This window comes from Hydra vulgaris, chromosome 12, assembly GCF_038396675.1.
Source record: "Hydra vulgaris chromosome 12, alternate assembly HydraT2T_AEP".
Lineage (NCBI taxonomy): Eukaryota > Metazoa > Cnidaria > Hydrozoa > Anthoathecata > Hydridae > Hydra > Hydra vulgaris.
In genome coordinates this window covers 16,937,354-16,955,952 of record NC_088931.1, presented here as the reverse complement: position 1 = coordinate 16,955,952, position 18,599 = coordinate 16,937,354, and the positions used below count along the sequence as shown (strand labels likewise).

At 29.9% G+C, this 18,599-nt stretch overlaps 2 protein-coding genes across 4 annotated transcripts in view; both read left to right on the top strand.

The window, feature by feature from the left end:
* The window catches only part of LOC136088521 (uncharacterized), a 109,058-nt gene extending 107,802 nt beyond the window's left edge, over positions 1–1,256 (top strand). For all 3 annotated transcript variants that reach the window (XM_065812378.1, XM_065812380.1, XM_065812379.1), the window contains exon 14: positions 864–1,256. In XM_065812378.1, coding sequence (XP_065668450.1) covers positions 864–1,118 — 255 coding nt within the window. In that variant the 3' untranslated portion in view covers positions 1,119–1,256. The remainder of the gene's footprint in view (positions 1–863) is intronic.
* Positions 1,257–8,545: 7,289 nt separating this feature from the next.
* LOC124807932 (probable WRKY transcription factor protein 1) lies at positions 8,546–14,933 on the top strand. Its single transcript, XM_065812377.1, has 3 exons — positions 8,546–9,875; positions 11,803–12,507; positions 12,822–14,933. Exons 1-3 carry the CDS (start codon positions 8,735–8,737, stop codon positions 14,843–14,845), a joined length of 3,870 nt encoding a protein of 1,289 aa, XP_065668449.1. The 5' UTR covers positions 8,546–8,734; the 3' UTR covers positions 14,846–14,933.
* The last annotated feature ends 3,666 nt before the right edge of the window (positions 14,934–18,599 follow it).

Genomic DNA, 18,599 nt, shown 5'->3' with positions numbered 1-18,599 from the left:
TCCGGACCATGCAGTGCACTGATTTAAGAACTCATTCCAACAAATGAAGCTGCAACTCCTCAAGAAACAAGTTACAGGGTTTGCTCATTATCTTTTTTAATTCTCTTTGGAAATGTTTTAAAGATGGATTAGTCGCTCATAGTTTTTAAAACTGCTTTGTTGATTACAATAGCAAACATTTGTAGAGATATTCAATTTAACTTTGAAGAACTGTTTGTCTTTAATTATTTAATCTAATAAAAATGTTTTGTTTTATTTGTGTGAATATATTAAATGAAAAAAGTTCTTATAACGCTGTAAAAAAGCAGAATGTTTGATATTTTTGTGTATGATTTAAAAAAATAATAAGAGCGGTACGCCACTTTTTAATCAAATAAATGATTTAAGACATTGTTTCATAATGACATCCAGTAAATAAAATAAAATTACTCTGGACTTTCATGTGTGAGCGTGAACTGTGAAAAAAGGAATATCTAAACAATAATAAAAATAATAACTAATTAATATTATGCATTAATTTTTTTTTTTTTTATTCGTAAATACTAAATATGTTGAGTAGTTTTAATTATGACCATAAAGTTTACTCATCATTTTTTTTGTATGATTTATACTTTCCTGAATGACCCCAAAATCGGGAATAAATAAGGCATATCATTAGTATGTACTTATTAAATTTGTACATTATATACAATTTTGAAAAATATGGTGGGTCAAAAACTACATATTTACAAATATTTGAGTTGAAATATATGTCATATGTTGCAACTCGCAGATTTGTAAATATTTAGTTTTTGACCCATCCTATTTAATACATTACAAAAACTTTTTTTGAGTTATTACAAACAAAATTTTTTTTTTTCAAGGCAAAATCACGCAATTCTTCAATATCCTCGTCTTTGAATTGTTACAGTTTTGAAGCTCCTAGTAACAGCAATCACGCAATTCTTCAATATCCAATTTCCAAATCACGCAATTCTTCAATATCCTCGTCTTTGAATTGTTGCAGTTTTGAAACTTCTAGTAACAGCAGCATTAATGATGAAGGTTTAGCTTTTCAGAATAATCTTATACAAAAGGAAGTCTTTCTCAAGAAAGAAATTAATGAAACTAATCTTTAGATGATTTTTTTTTGTCATTTTTTTTTTATGTATATATATAAGCAATTTTTGTATTTATATAGTGTAATATTTTATAAATAATTTTTTTGATTTTATTGTAGCAAATTTTTATTTTAAAATCTTTCGCGACACTGTTTAGTTGCTTGTTTTCAAACCACGACTAAAAACATTGTATAGAAGTGAAGACCATGTAAAGTTTACAGTTATTTCGTTTTAGTAAGATGCATTTTCTTCACAGTCGACACTTCAATAGGTACTTTACACGGCCAAACACGTCAATAAGTACTCTTTTTTTAAATTTAATTTATATCAAACATTTTGATTTAATTTTAAAAAACATAAAAAGTTTTTAAGAAAATCCTACTACTCTCGCGCGGGGTCAGAAACATTGGTCACGTGTTCATCATAAATTTAGAGGTATTTATGTTCCTAATCGACGTAATTTTATGTAAAACATTTATTTCACATACAATCTTGAACATGAAAAACTATGAATCCAGCCTGAATGAAACTATTTTTTTATTCATACATATACTAGCACTTGTATACAAATATTTGTAATATTTGTATCACAAATATTTGTATACAAGTGCTACATCCTCCCTAATTAAGGTTTTATTTTTCACATAATCGCATCTTCAAAACCAAAATAAAAACAAATTTTACTTAAATTTAACATTTCGTCAGCCGAGAACCAAGTTTACTATCAATAAATATTCAACAATCAATTGAGTATGTGTCCAATAAATCTAGTCTCAAAAATGATACAACTTTTAATAATATTTAAAAAATTAGACGGACATAATTTACAAATTTAATTTTAAAACTTGATTTTCTCGGAAATACAAAAATTTGACATACTTTTTGATTCTTGATTCTCGGCTGACGATTTGAATATTTTGAAATTATTTCAAAATTTTAAAATTTGAAAAATATTTTTTTATAATTTGAATTTTATTAAACTTAATTTCTTAAAAAGTATAATTTCGAGATATTAATCAAACGTGGAAACACGGCATATAAAAGGCTTATAACAAATCTTAAATAAAAAAATGCGACGCAAAAAATAAAAAAATGCGATACAAAAAAAGACCTTGAGAGAGGGATATCAACCAATAAGGTAACCCAAAAGAATAATCATTGTCATTGTTAAAAAAAAAAAATCTAAAATTGCACGCGTGTCAAACAATTCTCTTGCTAATATCGGAGTCAGCGAAAATGTTGGATGCATAAAGAACTTTTTGCTTGAAGTTTTTTTTGGGAATGAAGAGAATGTATCTTGGTAATGAAAAGAGAATGTATAGAATGCTGTTTCGATTATAAACAGAAGGGCGTCCATTGCGCCCTTCTGTTTATAATCGAAATAGCAAACAGTGATGAAGATTTATAAAAGTTATAGCTTGTTGACAAAAATGGATCCAATAATATGAACTCCAAAAAAAACTTTTAAAATATTTATCTTTTATGAAAGCACTTTTTTTTTTTAAGTTATAATTTCATTTTTGGTAAAAATCAGTTTTTAAAGACAGTTCAAAGGTACGGCAGCCGTGATGAGCAGCCGTGGCGCAGTGGTAGCGCACTTGTCTCTAATACGAAGGATCCGTGGTTCAAACCCCACCTCTGGGCAAGTTTTGCGACATCGGTTAGGAAGGAAGCGTGAACTTCCAATTAAATGCTCATCCGCGGTGCTCTGTGATAAGACCGCAAGAACTTCTTGGGGCACCAAATAAAATTTTAGAAAAAAAAAATGTAGTGGTTAGAGTTCTGGCTTCAGAACTGAATGTCTACTGTTTGAAGCTAGCTTTGGCTATATATTTTACATTAGTAAGAAAGGAGACATGAACTTTCTGGTTAAATGCGTATTCTACGGTGCTCTATGATAAGATCATTAGGTTCCTTTGAGAATCTACATACAAAAAAAAAAAAAAATAGCTTAAGTTTTGCGGTATGTTATAAAAAAATTTGCCTAAATTCTTTGCGGCCGTGGCACAGTGGTTAGAGCGCTTGCTTTATAAGCAGGAGACCCAGGTTCAAAACGAGCTTTGAATATATTTTCGCGTCACAGTAAGGAAGGAGGCGTGAACTTCCTGGTTAAATGCACTTCCACGGTGCTCTGTGACAAGACCGTTAGGTCTTCTTGGGGCACCTAAATAACATTAAAAAAAAATTTGCCTGATAAGGTTTTAAAACCGTTTTGTTATCAGGGTTAAGCTCAACCTACATTTAAATGTAAAATAATGAACATTAAAACAATTAAGTTGATATATATTTGAAACATTCATTTCAAAATACATTTCAAATACTTTTGAACTAGTACAAATTTTTATATTTAAAATTAAAAAGGCGTGCAAGACGTTTCTTAAAAAGATTTACTTTTTTTAGGTTAAGCAATATATTTATGATTAATATAGCGATGATGTAATTGAATTAGTTTATGTTTTTACCCAAATTTTCTTGTTTTGTATCATATTCCAATATTTTTAGAGGTTTAGCTGCACAGACTTTTAATAAGAAATCTCCATGTAAAATTTTTATGGGGGCTTTTTTATTAAATCTTTTTAACGTATATTTGAGAATATACCAATTCTTTTATCATTATTTTTTTTTTTTATCATTATTATTGATTTGGTGTTAAAAAAACAAAGTTAATACAATGCCAATTGATTAGTATTAATTTTTTTTTTCGATTTTAATATAATTTTGATTTTAATAGTTTTTTTTTACGGCTTTGAATAGAAAAGAGTCCATTTAGTTTTTATAATTTTAATAGTTTATAAAATATAAATAAGTTTGAGATTTCGACTAGTTAAAAAAAAATGTTACTTTTAAAGTAAAATAATACTGTATAAGATTGGTGTCAATAACAAATGTTACTCTAATAAAATTAGAAATTTGTTAAACTCGTTAGCATAATTGAAAAGTAGAAGGGGCCCTAGTACAAATCTCGGGGAGCTTCACAATTTATATTTTACAAGTTTGAGGAGGAAAAGGTACGGAAATATTGATCTTGATTACGAATGCATCAATTAACTGATTTCGATTGCTTGATGAACGTGCTAGCATCTATTAGACATTCATAATGTTGACTTTATTCAATAGTTTAATAAATTGTTTTGAATAGATGTTTTATTATTTTTTAATTTAATTTTTAACATTTCGTTTTCAAATGCTCGAATAAAACATTTTTAAAAAACGCACTGCTTGTCTCAATGAAGAGGATGTGAATACAGCCTCTGATCATTAAGTCAAAGTTTCTAATTTTATTATAAACTTAATATTTGAACATATTTTAAAGAAAAAAACAATATTTTTTAATCTTGACATGTTTCGTAGTTAACATACTACATTTTCAAAAGATAAAATTACAATTTAAAACACTGGATATAAATATAAAATCAAAATTTAAAGACATTACAGAGAAATATTAACAGACAAATAGAATTGTTACAAACCAATAAAATTATAATACAATTTATGATACCGTAAATAGCAAAAAAATAAAAATAAAATTATAAGTAAATTTAAAAAAAAAAAAAAAACTAGACAAATTTATATTATAATGAACAGTTCGTTTATTTAAAGATGGGTTTTCCCATTTACAGTGCTGGCTAAAAAGATCCGACCACTAAGGTTTTTAGACAGAAACGTAATACCACTTCAATTTAATGATAATATGATTGAATTAAACGCAATAAACAACATTCACATAAGTCAATGACACACTTTCGAAGAAACCAACAAGTAGCTCACATCAGAAAAGAGTTTCTAGTACCTCGAATGTCTTCCTCCGTTTTTGAGGACAGCTTCTATTTTTCGAGGCATAGAGGCAACAAGAGAGTCACAGTAATCAGACGTTATTTTTTGGGACCACGCCTCCAGTATATCCTCCTTCAAATTTGTCGTCGACGTTGAGTTTGCTTTTGTCACTTCTGCTTTCAATTTTACCCAGCAATTTTCGATTGGGTTTAAATCCGGTGACGAGCTAGGCCACAAAGCAAGAACATTGATGGAATTCTTTTGAAACCATGTTTTGACGATCTTTGTCTGATGACATGGCGCGCCGTCATGCATAAATATGTCACAGTTGCGAGTTCTGAGCCAAATAGAAACATTTTCGTTTATTATTTGCAAATAATTAACAGCTTTGATAGTTTCACCTGGCGGCATGAGATGGATTCCCGCTCGACCTCTGGCAGTAATTGCTCCCCTAATCATAATTGCAGGGCAATATTTTACCGCTGGAGCAACATAACGGGCATTGTAGCGTGTGTTTGCTGGCCATCGAACATTCACTTTATGCGTAGCAAATTGTTTCACCTGCGATTCCTCTGAGAACATGACACGTCGCCACATTGCCACGGTCCAATTTTTATGTGCTTTACAAAATTTGAGGCGGTCACGAATATTTTCTGAGATAGTCGTGGTTTTAATGCAGCGCGAAAGGATCGAAGACTAAAATTGTCCACATGACGTCGCCGAATGGTTGGAGAGCTCACATTCACATCAGGAGGCAGTTCATTGATAATTTGTGAAGATGATGCCAGTGGGTCCTTGTGCTTAATGACATCGTGAACAGTCATCTTAGGCATTTGCAAACGTGCGGCAATCGCACGTTCAGACTTCTCGTCTTCCATCAAAAGTTGTATTTAAGCACGTTTTCCAGGTGATGTTGTCGCCATAGTCAAATGCAAATAGTAATTCACAGCCACGCATGCGATGGTATATATAACAATGGTACAACTGCTTTGATTGGCTGATAACTAGCCAATCACACATGTAAAGCGTGATGGTGAAATTCCGAGGAAAGCGCCTACACTACAATGTACATACTGTATACATAGATAAACAATGCGTGGTCGGATCTTTTTGGCCAGCACTGTAATATGGAGTGCTTCTTTAATTTTCAATTTGTTTTTGTTAAAAGCAGTATCCAAAATTTTAAAACAATTATAGTTACTTAGATTTTTACAATTAACAGATGAAATTAAATGCTTATAAACATTAGATTGTTTGTCATTTGTAAGATGCTCATGAATCCTTGTTGTTAAGTGTCTGGAGGTTTCCCCAATATAACTTGCATTACATCCAGCACAAGAAAATTTGTAAACAACATTGCATTTGAGCAGCTTAGGAAGTGGATCTTTTATACATAAACTGTTTTGTAATTTGTAGGTAGTGAAAATTAAATTAATTATAACATCTTTACAATATTTTTTAATTATTTTATTAACTTTAGATTTAGTAAAATTTGAGTAAAATCCTATAAATGGAAGCTTATAATAACTTATATTATGATTTTCAATACTATTTATCACAGATGGATTTAACTTTTTATCAACAAATAATTTAATTTCAGTGTCAATTATTTTAGGTGGATATTGGTTATTTTTTAAAACATTAGATAGATTTTTATGCCCTTATCATAGTCTTATCATGAGCATCTTACAAGTGACAATCAATCTAACGTTTATAAGCATTTAATTTCATCTGTTAATTGTAAAAATCTAAGTAACTATAATTGTTTTAAAATTTTGGATACTGCTTCTAACAAAAACTAATTGAAAATTAAAGAAGCACTCCATATTAAATGGGAAAACCTTCAAATAAACAAACTGTTCATTATAATACAAATTTATCTATCTTGTTTGTTGTTTTTTTTTGCTATTTTTTTCTAATTTATTTCATAATTTGTATTATAATTTTTATTGGTTTGTAACAATTCTATTTGTCTGTAAATATTTCTCTGTAATGTCTTCAAATTTTGATTTTATATTTATATCCAGAGTTTTAAATTGTAGTTTTATCTTTTGAAAATGCAGTATGTTAACTACGAAACATGTCAAGATTAAAAAATATTGTGTTTTTCTTTAAAATATGTTCACATTTATTGAAAATTTATTTATTAAAAATTTATTTATTAAAATATGTTCACATTTATTGCTATTGCGTTGCTCAAAAAAAATAAAACTTAATATTTATTTTTAAACTTACAAGAGGCTGTTGCACAGCATTTAAAGCAATTTTTATTCGTTTGATTTTGATGTAAATAGAATATTTATGTCAAAATATATCCGAATTTGCTGTGTGATTATTCCTGGACCTGATTTTCAAGTTATTTGGCGAGCTGCTTGCAACATTCTTTGCTAATATCAAACTCTATGTAACATGCTCAATATTTATTTGGACTCTATTTTAGGTGCTATTTGCTTTATTTTGAGTATATTTCTAAGCATTTGATCTTTTCTGCAAGCATACTTAAGTTTTCCTTAAAATATACTTAATAAATAAAATGTAACGTAAAATCTATTCATTATTTCTATCTTTCTCCTGAGGAAAATTAGCCGATTAGAACAATTAATTTATGTTGAGGACAATTATAATTTATGCTTTGATCTCTTTTTACTCTTGGTGCAACTATTTACAATTTACTTTTCTTTTTTTTTTTGGGAAAGACTCAAAAATAGTATTTAATAACAACAGCGAATGCAGAAAAATTATTTTTAGAAAGTTCCTTTGGCAATGCGATAACCTTTTAATTTACATGGTTTTCCTAAGAACGCATAGCAAAAATTTAAAAATTTTGAAAAACTTTATACAATTTTATCGACTCTAATAAACTTCTGCTGAAAACCAAAATAATGCAATTACCTAAAATAGCAAATAAAAGAACAAAATAAATGTTTAATATATAATTTTGCAATATAAATATGCAATAGCTTTGTTCGTTTTTACATATATATACATATATATATATATATATATATATATATATATATATATATATATATATATATATATATATATATTTATTTATTTATATATATATATATAAATTCTATATGTGGCTTAAGAAAACATAATGATATTGGTTCATTTGCTGTTGTTTTTGTTTTCTGACATTGGTAAACTTCAGACTGGCAGTTTCCTCATTTCTTTTTGAGTATGTTGGATAACAATGAACAAGATTTTAAAACAAAGTTGTACAATATTTACTTTTCATGAAATAGAAAATGACAATATATTAATTTCATTATTTGAAATAATCTTCAATTATTTGAAAGTTATTCAAATGCAGGAATTAGGTTGGTTAGGCATTCAATGCCTTGATATTGTAAGTTGACTTTATGTTTGATTATCTTTTTATACTAAGTTTAAAACTGACATAAACTTATTTTCCGCAACCAAAGGTTCCAATGTTTACTTGCCGCTACAAACTTTTATAAATTCTATCTTTAAAACTTACATCCAATAGCTAGATTTTTTAAAACTGATACTTTAAGATCAATATACGAAAAAATAATCAAAACATAAGATACAGATGTAAAAGATAAAATCTAATACATTCATTAAATATAAATTTTACATTGGTTTCATTTTATTTATTTTGAAAATACTGCAGAGAATCACAACTCAGTGCTCATTGGTGCGTTAAAAAAACAGTGCCGTTAGACTATTCCGTCTTATAATGCCCGTCTTCAGCATTTTTGAATAATCAAAATGGCTTTAAGTTTTTTTAGTGAAATAAGAGACATACAAATTGCAAATTATGTAGTTAAATAATGGATTTATGTTGCATCACTTGAATGATGTCTAAATGTTAGAACACGTCAGAGATAATGTACATAAAATGGATATTATTGATGCATATCTCTTATATTGCGTTTGCTCAGAGTTTTTATGCGAGAACACCGTATAGTTTAGAAGATCTACATAAAAGGACGTTCTACGACAAACTGTCAGCATTATATAACAGAAACAAAATAGTAGGAAATGCTAAACAAGCACCATTTTTACCTTCATGGGCAACCATGTACAATAAATTAAAGAATCAAAGAAATCATTTGTTAAGTGAAAGAAAAAATAACATTTATAGCCAATTTCTTTCGTCTGCATCCATATATAATCAAAAATATGTTAATGCCAAATTGAATTTTAATCCTTTCTTTTATCCATCGCCAAGTTCATTTTTTTCAAGTTTTATCACTAATCCAAATACATATGGTTCTTATTACAATGCAAACCCAAGCAAAGTTTACTGGGTGCAACATTCCTACTTACCAAAGTCTTTTTCAACTATCTCAAGAAATATACTAAAAAATGACTTGGCTCAACCTACTCATGCCATTAATACTAAAAGAACAGACATTTTAACGGTCTTAAACAGAGGCTTGCCCAAAAAAGCTTTGAATTATACTAAACTAAGTTATAAAAATAAACTTTCTTATCAAAATTATAAAGTTCCTCGCACTGTGGTACACGGTAAATTGTTTCGTACGGTAAAATTGAAGCCAATCAATAATTTCAACAATAAAGACTATTTTATTACATTTAAAAGTAATTTGACCAAAACAAAAGACTTTCTAAACAGCTCTATTATTGATAAAAGTTTAACGTTACGTAAAAAAGTCAGCAGAAAATATGGAATGGCTAAGTTTAGCAAGGGGACTAAAAAAATACCTAAAAATACATTTAAAAGTTTATCAAATGCTAAAAAAAGTAATGATAACGCGAAACGCTATTCTTCAAAAAAAACAGTCGTGCCTCATGCTTATCAACAACAACGTTTAAAAAAACATCACATGTTTCGTGCAACTGATATTCCATCGCAACCTTTAGGAGAGTGGGAATATCGCAAGTTTCGAGTGTACCATGAAATTCCAAACAAATTTGTTTCTGTTTTTGAAACTCCTTACAATTTTGATGAGGAAAAATCACGTGATTTGGATTTAAGTAATGGTGATAACGAACTTGTTCAAGGTAAAGTTATTGTATAACATAAAAATATCATATATACATGTATCATTGTATAAAAATATATATATACACACATGTATATATATATATATATAGTAAAATTTTTTTGTTTATTTCAAAATTCGATAATTTTCACTTATCACAATCAAGAGTTTATGCTATAGGGGAGAGTGGGGTATTGGCAAACAGCTAAGTCAGAATGCAAGTTAGAGACATCAGTTATCCAAAATTAATCATACTTATTGCTTTTCATTTAGCCTAACTGTTTATTTACAAACCCTTATAAGCAATTTTTATGAATCTTATTATAAAATAAAAATTTAAGGCAAAAAAAAAAAAATTTTTGGTGTTCGGAATTACTCAATGTACGTGGGGTAATTATGATCCCGCCGTGGGGTGATCACAAAAATTGTTTAGTAATAACAAATAAAATTGCATTTGTAATAATTACGTGCAAAGATCACAGATAAAATCACAGATATAATGGGATATGCTCATTTTTGTCTTGCCTTTTAATTACTACACACAATCCAGTTTTCCTTTGGGAGATTATGAACTTTTCGTTGTAACTTAATACAACAACAGCCTTTTAAAATTATTCTTTTATCTTTTAAATTTTAAAACTTTAAAAAATTACATAAAAATATCACAAACAAAACTTGGGGACATGCTTTCACCAATTGGTGCACTTCTCTTGCAACCAACACTTGCGTTCATGACACATGATTTAGTGTTCTGGAGGCGGATCCTGATATTTTATTTTAATTAAACAACAAATTTTGTTATCACCTCGGAAACATTTTTTTTTCTTTACATGATGGTAAACTATCTCTAATTGATTTAAGTTCTTTTTTCTCTTTTTCACTTTTTATCAGCAATATTTTATAATTTTTGTTCCTTCCTAACTTTTTTTTGCTTAAAATATTTCTCAATGGAAAACCAGTAGTTAGGAGTTTTTCTTTCTTAAACATTCTCAGTTTTTCTTTTTTTGGCAATTTAGGTACAGAGATTATATTTAAACAGTTTATCTGTTAAAGTTAAATGTGAAAAAAAGTTAGAAACATTAATGTTCTGGTTGCCTTACATTCATGTATTGACACTTTAGACGTTCGAAATTACCCCACTAAGATTGTTCGTTATTTCCCCAAGAACACAAACGATTGAAATACAATTAATATATTAAGGTTATATTAACAAACCTAAAATATAATATGTGCTAAAAACTTCTTCATTATGATAATATGTAATAGCAAAAACAAAAGGAATGGTTTTATATCCACAGTAGCTATAACAGGAATATTCCTCAAGAAAAAAGTTGCATGAAATTATTAGAAAAAGTTAGAACCATTTTATTGTAATTAACTATCACAGCTTCATTACACTACTAAACGTCTGGAACTTAGCATGGGACTCCCTCTTAGCAGGTAGAAAGAAATTGTCAAGTATCTTTTTCTATTATGCCGTTTTGACCATGTTCAGAGTTACCCAGTGTTCTGGGTAACTCTGAACCTCTGGTGATAATTAGGCATTTATATCAGTTTTAATTGTTTTAACTTTTGAGTCAAATAGAGCGCGTAGCGAGCGATGTTTAATCTCTTTCTGGTCTTCTAAACATGAAAATTCCCCTTTCTTCACTTCCTTTTTACATACATCATTGATATTAGGATTGCCATGTTTCATCATTACTGTGAGATGGTAAAGCAATTTTTGAGGTAAAAAATACCCGCATACTTGTTTTATACATAAACATGTACTTTTATTTTTTTATTTTGCATCTAGTTTTTTTTTATATTAAGATTTAGTTGTTAATATTTTTATAAAGTAACTTTGAATTTTTGACTTTTGGTACTTTATAGCATACAGCCTCTGGTTTTTGGAGTTATTCTGTTTTTAATGTGTTCTTTTTAAAAATATATTTGCTAAATTTTAGAGTTTGATATTAACGAAAACCAAGAACGACATATACCAATTTTAAACATCATTACCCATGCTGATGATGACATACATGCTAAAAACATCGTTTCGCACTCTGAGAATGACGGCATGCACGGAGAGCATAAACATCGAATATCAAAAAATTTTGACACAGAAAAATTAAAAGAAGAAGATTCAGTTAGAAAATCTGTACTGAGCAGTGGAAAAGTATTTGAAGAAAATTTTCACCCGGAGCCTATTTCAACCGAGACAGCCTCAAAACGTGAAATGAGTGAAGAGGAGTTGGAAGCAATTCGTGAAGATCAGAGGGCTAACTCACTTATTAAAGCCTCAGAAGAACATAAAATTGAAGAGCCAGAAACCTTAGGTATAGGACCAGGTGGTTTAAATCCTATAGATAAATCTCTTGTTACATCAAGAATGCAAAATGCGCCAATTGAAGGACTTGTTTTGAACAACTTTAACCAGGGGGTAGAAACTAATCCGCTAAAACAAAACAATGTAAATTTTGCTAGCAATGATAATCTTGAAACTCAAAAAGAAATGTCTACAAGTAGCATGTACCAGCCATTTGATAGTCCTGAAAAACAAAATATTCACCCAACTAAAGAAGAGAACTCTTATGACGACGAAAAGTCAACCCAAAACTTTGAAAAAACAAAATCTTTCCCTCTGCAACAAAGTGAACACAGCATGCAGGGTAAGTAAAGTAAAGACTTTTTTTATCATAAAAACAATTTAATGCTTTGACGCAATTATATATTGATTATAATACTTAAAAAAAAAGATAAACCGATTTTTTGATAAATTTAGCTTATTGAGTGAAGACAAATATAAACCAATTTAAAATCCTTTTCTTAATGGAAAATCGTTATTCAACGCAAAAACGTTTAAAAATTGGTTAAACACAATAAACCAACAACGTTTTTCAATACTTTTGTGCGACAACAATGTTGTACAACATAACATAGTATATATTTTAATATATACCAGCAAAATATTACTTTATTTTAGATTACTATGAAAGGCACAACGATGATGCAGGATTAAAATCTCCAATAGAAAAATTTTCTAATGAGCCTCCTTTAGAAATGACATTGCGATCTGGAGACACAACAAATCTAGAAGAAACGATCAATCAGCTACAATCCACTGATCCTGAATCTCAAAAATTAGTGAACCAATTTACCTCAACAAAATCTTCGTATCGAACACCAGAAATGTTAGACAACGTTCCTAATAACATCAATCCAATGGTTTCAAACGAAGACAATAGTGATATTTCAAACGAAAAACAAAAGGAAGCCTTTGATGACGTGTTGGACCCCGAAAAAGCTCAGGAAAGAGCTCTTCATTTTTCTACACAAGCAGAAATTAACAAAAAGCTAAATCATGACGTTTTAGATCCACAAGCACCTGGGTTAATTACCAATTCTGAAGATGGTTTTCAAGAAAAAACAGAACTTTTAACTCCTCCAACAGGGCTCAATGAGTTACCGTATAAAAATAAAGATGTTGGAGAAACGGTTGCCAGAAACGAAGTTAAATCAGACTCTTATTCTGAAAGTCATTCATTAGAACACGAGGAAGCATATAACCCTCGTAAAACTCTTGAACACACTGAAGCATATTTACATCATAAATCTCTTGAAGGAACAGAAGCGTTTTTACCCCAAAAAACTCTCGAAAGAACAGAAACGTATTTACCTCAAAAGTCATTTGAAAAAAGTGAATTGTATTCATCTCATAAACCCCTTGAACAAGTTGAAGCGTATTCCCCTCATAACGCTCTCGAACGTACAGAAGCATATTCGCCTCATAACACGCTCGAACATGACAACGCGGATTTAACACCCAATCTTATGGAACATACTCAATCGTATTCATCGCACAACTCTCTTGAGCACATAGAAAAATACGTTCCTCCTAACCCTAAAAATACTGAAGCATATTTACCTAATAACCCTGAAACATCTTCAATACAATTTGTCAAGTCTCACCAAAAAGTCACTCCAACTAAGATATGGCCAAAAGTTGGCCTAAAACCTGTATTACCATCAAATAAAAAGTCAAATAATGAAGTACAGGAGCATCACAAAGAAACCAATGATTTTAATCCAGATGATACTGACAATGATCCTAAAAGTGAAACAATGTCTCCCGAAGATGCACTAAACGCATTAAATAATATAAATCTCAGCCCGCATCATGCAATTCTTAATTTGAAATCAACCAGAAGTTCTAGTGATGAAATACATGTTAATCATTCCGAAAACGATTCTCCTAATGTTCTAACAACTATTGACACAAAAACGTCTAATGAAAATTTACTCCAAATGAGAAGTACTCCAATACCTATTATATCAACAGTTAAAACTACACCATTTGTGGAAATAGTTAATAAAAAACCTTCTGAAAGTACAACCACTCTAAAAATTTTGGAAAAGCATAAAAACGAAACTTTAAAAAATAATAGTGTTTCCGAATTAGAGAACGCAAAAGTAACAAAAGAAGTATTAAGCATTCTAGAGAGTTTGGGACAACTAAAAACTAAACCCCTCACTCATAAAGAAAGTGCTGTTACTGGTAGTAATAATAATACAATCTCTAAAAATAATCAATCACAAAGTGTAGCAAATAACACAAACGCTCAACAACAGTTAACCAAAATCAATAATACAAGTAATGAAAAATCATTAATTACACAAGAAGACCCCGAGGAAAAGGAAACAAAAGAAGCAGTACATGATCTTAGCATTGCAATCGGTATTTTAGAAAGGAAGCTGGCTTTAATAAAAGCTGCTAAAGTAAGTGGAGTACAAAATGGTTCAATGTTTAACGCACAAACAGCAAAAGATACAGTCAAAAGTATTGTACCGCAAATTCTTAACCCTAGAAGTAATATACCTCATTTAAAACATAAAAATCGTTTAAATATACCTCGAGTAAATAAAAACGTTCGCTCTAAAATTCAGAACAAAATAATGACGTTTGCAAAACGTCAGAATAGAAAAAATAAATATAAAAGAAGTTCGTAGAAATCCTTCAATATTTAGTTAGATAGCGCTTATGTACTAATATGTAAATACTCTTATTTGTGATAAATAATTTGTCTTGATTTTTAAATGTTGTTTACTTTAACATGAATCAAAATTTAAATTAATTACAAAAAATATAATATTTTTTTCTTTGAATAAAGGTTTTTTTTAAAAAAACTTTTTTTTATTAGAAAATTAAGTAAACTTCGCTATAAATTTAAAATTATTTTTATAGGCATTCCATATTATTGGGTCTTGAAATGCAATACGTTCCGTATAATTATTGAATTTCCGCAGTTTTTTATGTGTTACTTGTAAAAAAATTACTCTGTAAAAAAAATGTCGCGCCAAATTTTTGTATAAAATTGTCATGCCACGAAGCCTGATTTAACACGCGACGTTTAGAATTAAAATGGTCACGCGACTTTTAGTAATTAGATGTAGCGTGACATTTATTAGTCTCGCAACTTTTTTTTAATTAAGCATGGCGTGACATTTAAACTTTTTATTTTTCACGCGACATTTTCGTGTCGCATGTCACCAAGTCCAATTTTTCACGCCTCAATTAAAGAAGTTAAATGTGGAGGTTATATTGAACTTGGTGACATGTGACACAATAATGTTCAAGATGTCCCGTTAAAATTAAAATGTTTAAATGTCACACCATATTTATATAAAATATATAAAAAGAAATAATAAAAGTTATATTTTATTTGTTTTAAAAAAACCACTATCAAATATAAATTATAAATTTTGAATTGATTTGGTGTTTTTAGTCTACGCGACAAGTTTAATAGTTTCAAGATGTCAATATATCAATAATAATCAATATCACAACACTTTTTAAAACACTTGGCATTTTTTAGCCAAAAATTAAATCATATATAGTTAGTGTAAGCCCAGAATGAGAGATCACGTAATAATCACATGCTGCTTTATAATATAATTTCAATTTTAGTTTATGGGCAGTAGTAATACCTGGACTCATTTACATTTATTTGGTCTAAACCAAAATTGTACTGGTTTAATAAACTTTTTTAATTCTCAAAGAAGTACCCTACTTTATTCCCAACAAAGGCAATAGCACATTCATATTGATATGCGAGTTGTCTAACTATTTTTGAAGCTATGATAAAGCATACTTGTCATTTTTAGTTAGTCAATTAATTCTTTCTCTTCTTTTTAAAAAAATACTTGTGAATGTCTAGAATTTGGGACATATTCAATATCGCTAGTAGAACTTTTCTTTTTTCATACAGTCGTCCCCCGGTTAACGAACTTAATTCGGAGTACGAACTAGTTCGTTATCAGAAAAGTTCGTTAACCGAAACGCGTTTTCCCATAGGCCGCCATTAAAAAATTTTTAATTGGTGGATTTTGCCGAAATAATGGGGGAAAAAATTCAAAAAATTGTCCAACTTGATAAATAAAATAGGCAAAGGTGAAATGATTGAAACCTGAGATTTATGCACTTTTAAAAATTGAAACAAATTGAAATTGTGCATGAAAATTGCTTGTCAAAGTTTTAGAAAAAACTAAAAATTGAACATGAACATTTCTTTCCTTGGTTGCCTTCCTCCTCATCAGCCTCATCAAAAGGTTCAGGTTCAGAGTCTTCAGCTTCTTCTTCTCCAGGGTAATCCTTCATGAGTTCTTCAAAGATCTTCCTTGCTTTCATGCAAATGTGCTCACCAGACACAGGATCCCCTCTCATTTGCATGTCCTCAATCCAGAGGATCAGGAGCTGCTCCATTTCATTCATGACTGGGTGCCTTTGCTTTTTGCTGACAATTTTTGTGGATCCTTTTGTAGCAGTTTGAGCAGCAGCCAAGATTTTTTCCTTCGAGCTGATGATGGTGCCAATGGTTGATTTATTCACACCAAACTCCTTAGCCAGGTCACTTTGCTTTTCACCTTTTTGCACTCTTTAAATGATTGTCTTTTTCTCTTCAAGAGTGAAAACTTTTCTGCTTTTTTTCGCAGGGTTCGACATTTTGAAAAATCGCAAAATCGCAAAAATCGCAAGTGGGAAAAAAACCTAGAAAAAAGCACAAAAATGCATGAAAAATATTAGTGAAACAAGAAAAGAAAAAAATGAAACAACAAAAGCACACCCAGCACAACCATTCACCTCCCAGGCTTCCATGACACTCACAAAACTGAGGGGGAAATGCTGGACGGCGCGCCCGACCTTCACGCGCGTGTGCACGCCATTTGGCGGTCCCGGTTCGTTAACCGAGTTCCGGTTCGTTAACCGGGGGAGGATTTTGGGCAAACTTTCGGTTCGTTAACCGAAAGTTCGCTAACAGGGGGGTTCGTTAACCGGGGGACGACTGTACTTACCTTTAAGAGAAATAATTAAAATTTTGCAAGCTTTAGCAGCTCCACAAATATTTTTACCTTCTAAAACGTCATACACAGCTAATTTTCTTACTTTCATTATCTATCAGTATTCTTTTCTGAGGACTTTCTCTTGTCTTGTATACTCTAGGCATACTGAATTCTGAAAGAAAAAAGAAATAAATTTCAAGATACATATGTTCATGGGAGATTTGATCCCGTGATTAAGTACCCCTAATGTGTATCAAATATCCCCTGTTATGTTTGAGATTATAAAGTTTTATAAAAAACATATGTTTCACTTTAGATCTTTGTTTTTAAAAATAATAAACTATTTAATAGTGACTTCTACCAAAGTCCTGAAACTATAATATAACTTTGATAAAGGAATAATTAAATCAAAATCAAAACTTGCAAAAAATGTGATAATGCAGCACCATAATATGGTGCTGCATTAACAAATCCTCCCAAAGTCCTCCCAAAACACTTAAACAGGTCCGCTGAATTAACAAGTGTAAGCATATTTTACCATTAATTAAATCAGCGGACCTATATAAGTATTTTGGGAGGACCGCTATACTTTTGATCATCGGTTACTAAGACGGCCATTAGTGGCAGACACCAAAGGTGGCTAGCCGATGACTAGCCACTATTAACATGTCGGAAGTTTATCGGCTTGCCATTTATAGCGGTTGCCACTAATGGTCCACAAAGTAACCGAAGGTCAAAACTCCAATGAATCGCTAAAAAATGCCTATATAGGTTCTCTGCAAATCCAACCAACTAAAAGCAACCTAATTTTTAAAAATACCTGACCAATCGAAAAATATTTTGCTACATTTTTAGTTATAAAAAAACGTTTTTACAAAGATAATGGTTTTAGTGTGGAGCTGCTTTAATTCAACCTACATTAAAAAATAGATTAAAATTATGTTTATGGGATTTTTCAGTTGGGTTTGCAAACATCAAGCTTTTTTTTTTGCTCGAATCTAATTGTGTTTATATGTTTCATAAGATTTATTTTTACGGTGATGGTTATTTTTTTTCATTTTTACGATCAGGTTTTTTTTTTTTTTTTTACGGAGATTTTTATTTTTATTTTTACGGCAATGTTTTTTTTTTTCATTTTTAGAGTGAAGTTGTTTTTTCATTCTTACAGTGATGTTTTTTTGTTTAATTTTTACGGCGATGTATGTTTTTTTTTTCATTTTTACAGTGATATTTTTTTTTTCTATGCAAAATGTTTAAGCGGTTCTCAATGATAAGACCTGATGCCCTTGTACGAATCTCCGTAGTCTTCTTTTAAATTAAATACTTGAATATCGATTTATAATATAGTTAAGATGGAAAAGTTGTATTACAAATAGAAATAAGAAAATATGACTTTTTCTTATTTCTATTTGTAATACGACTT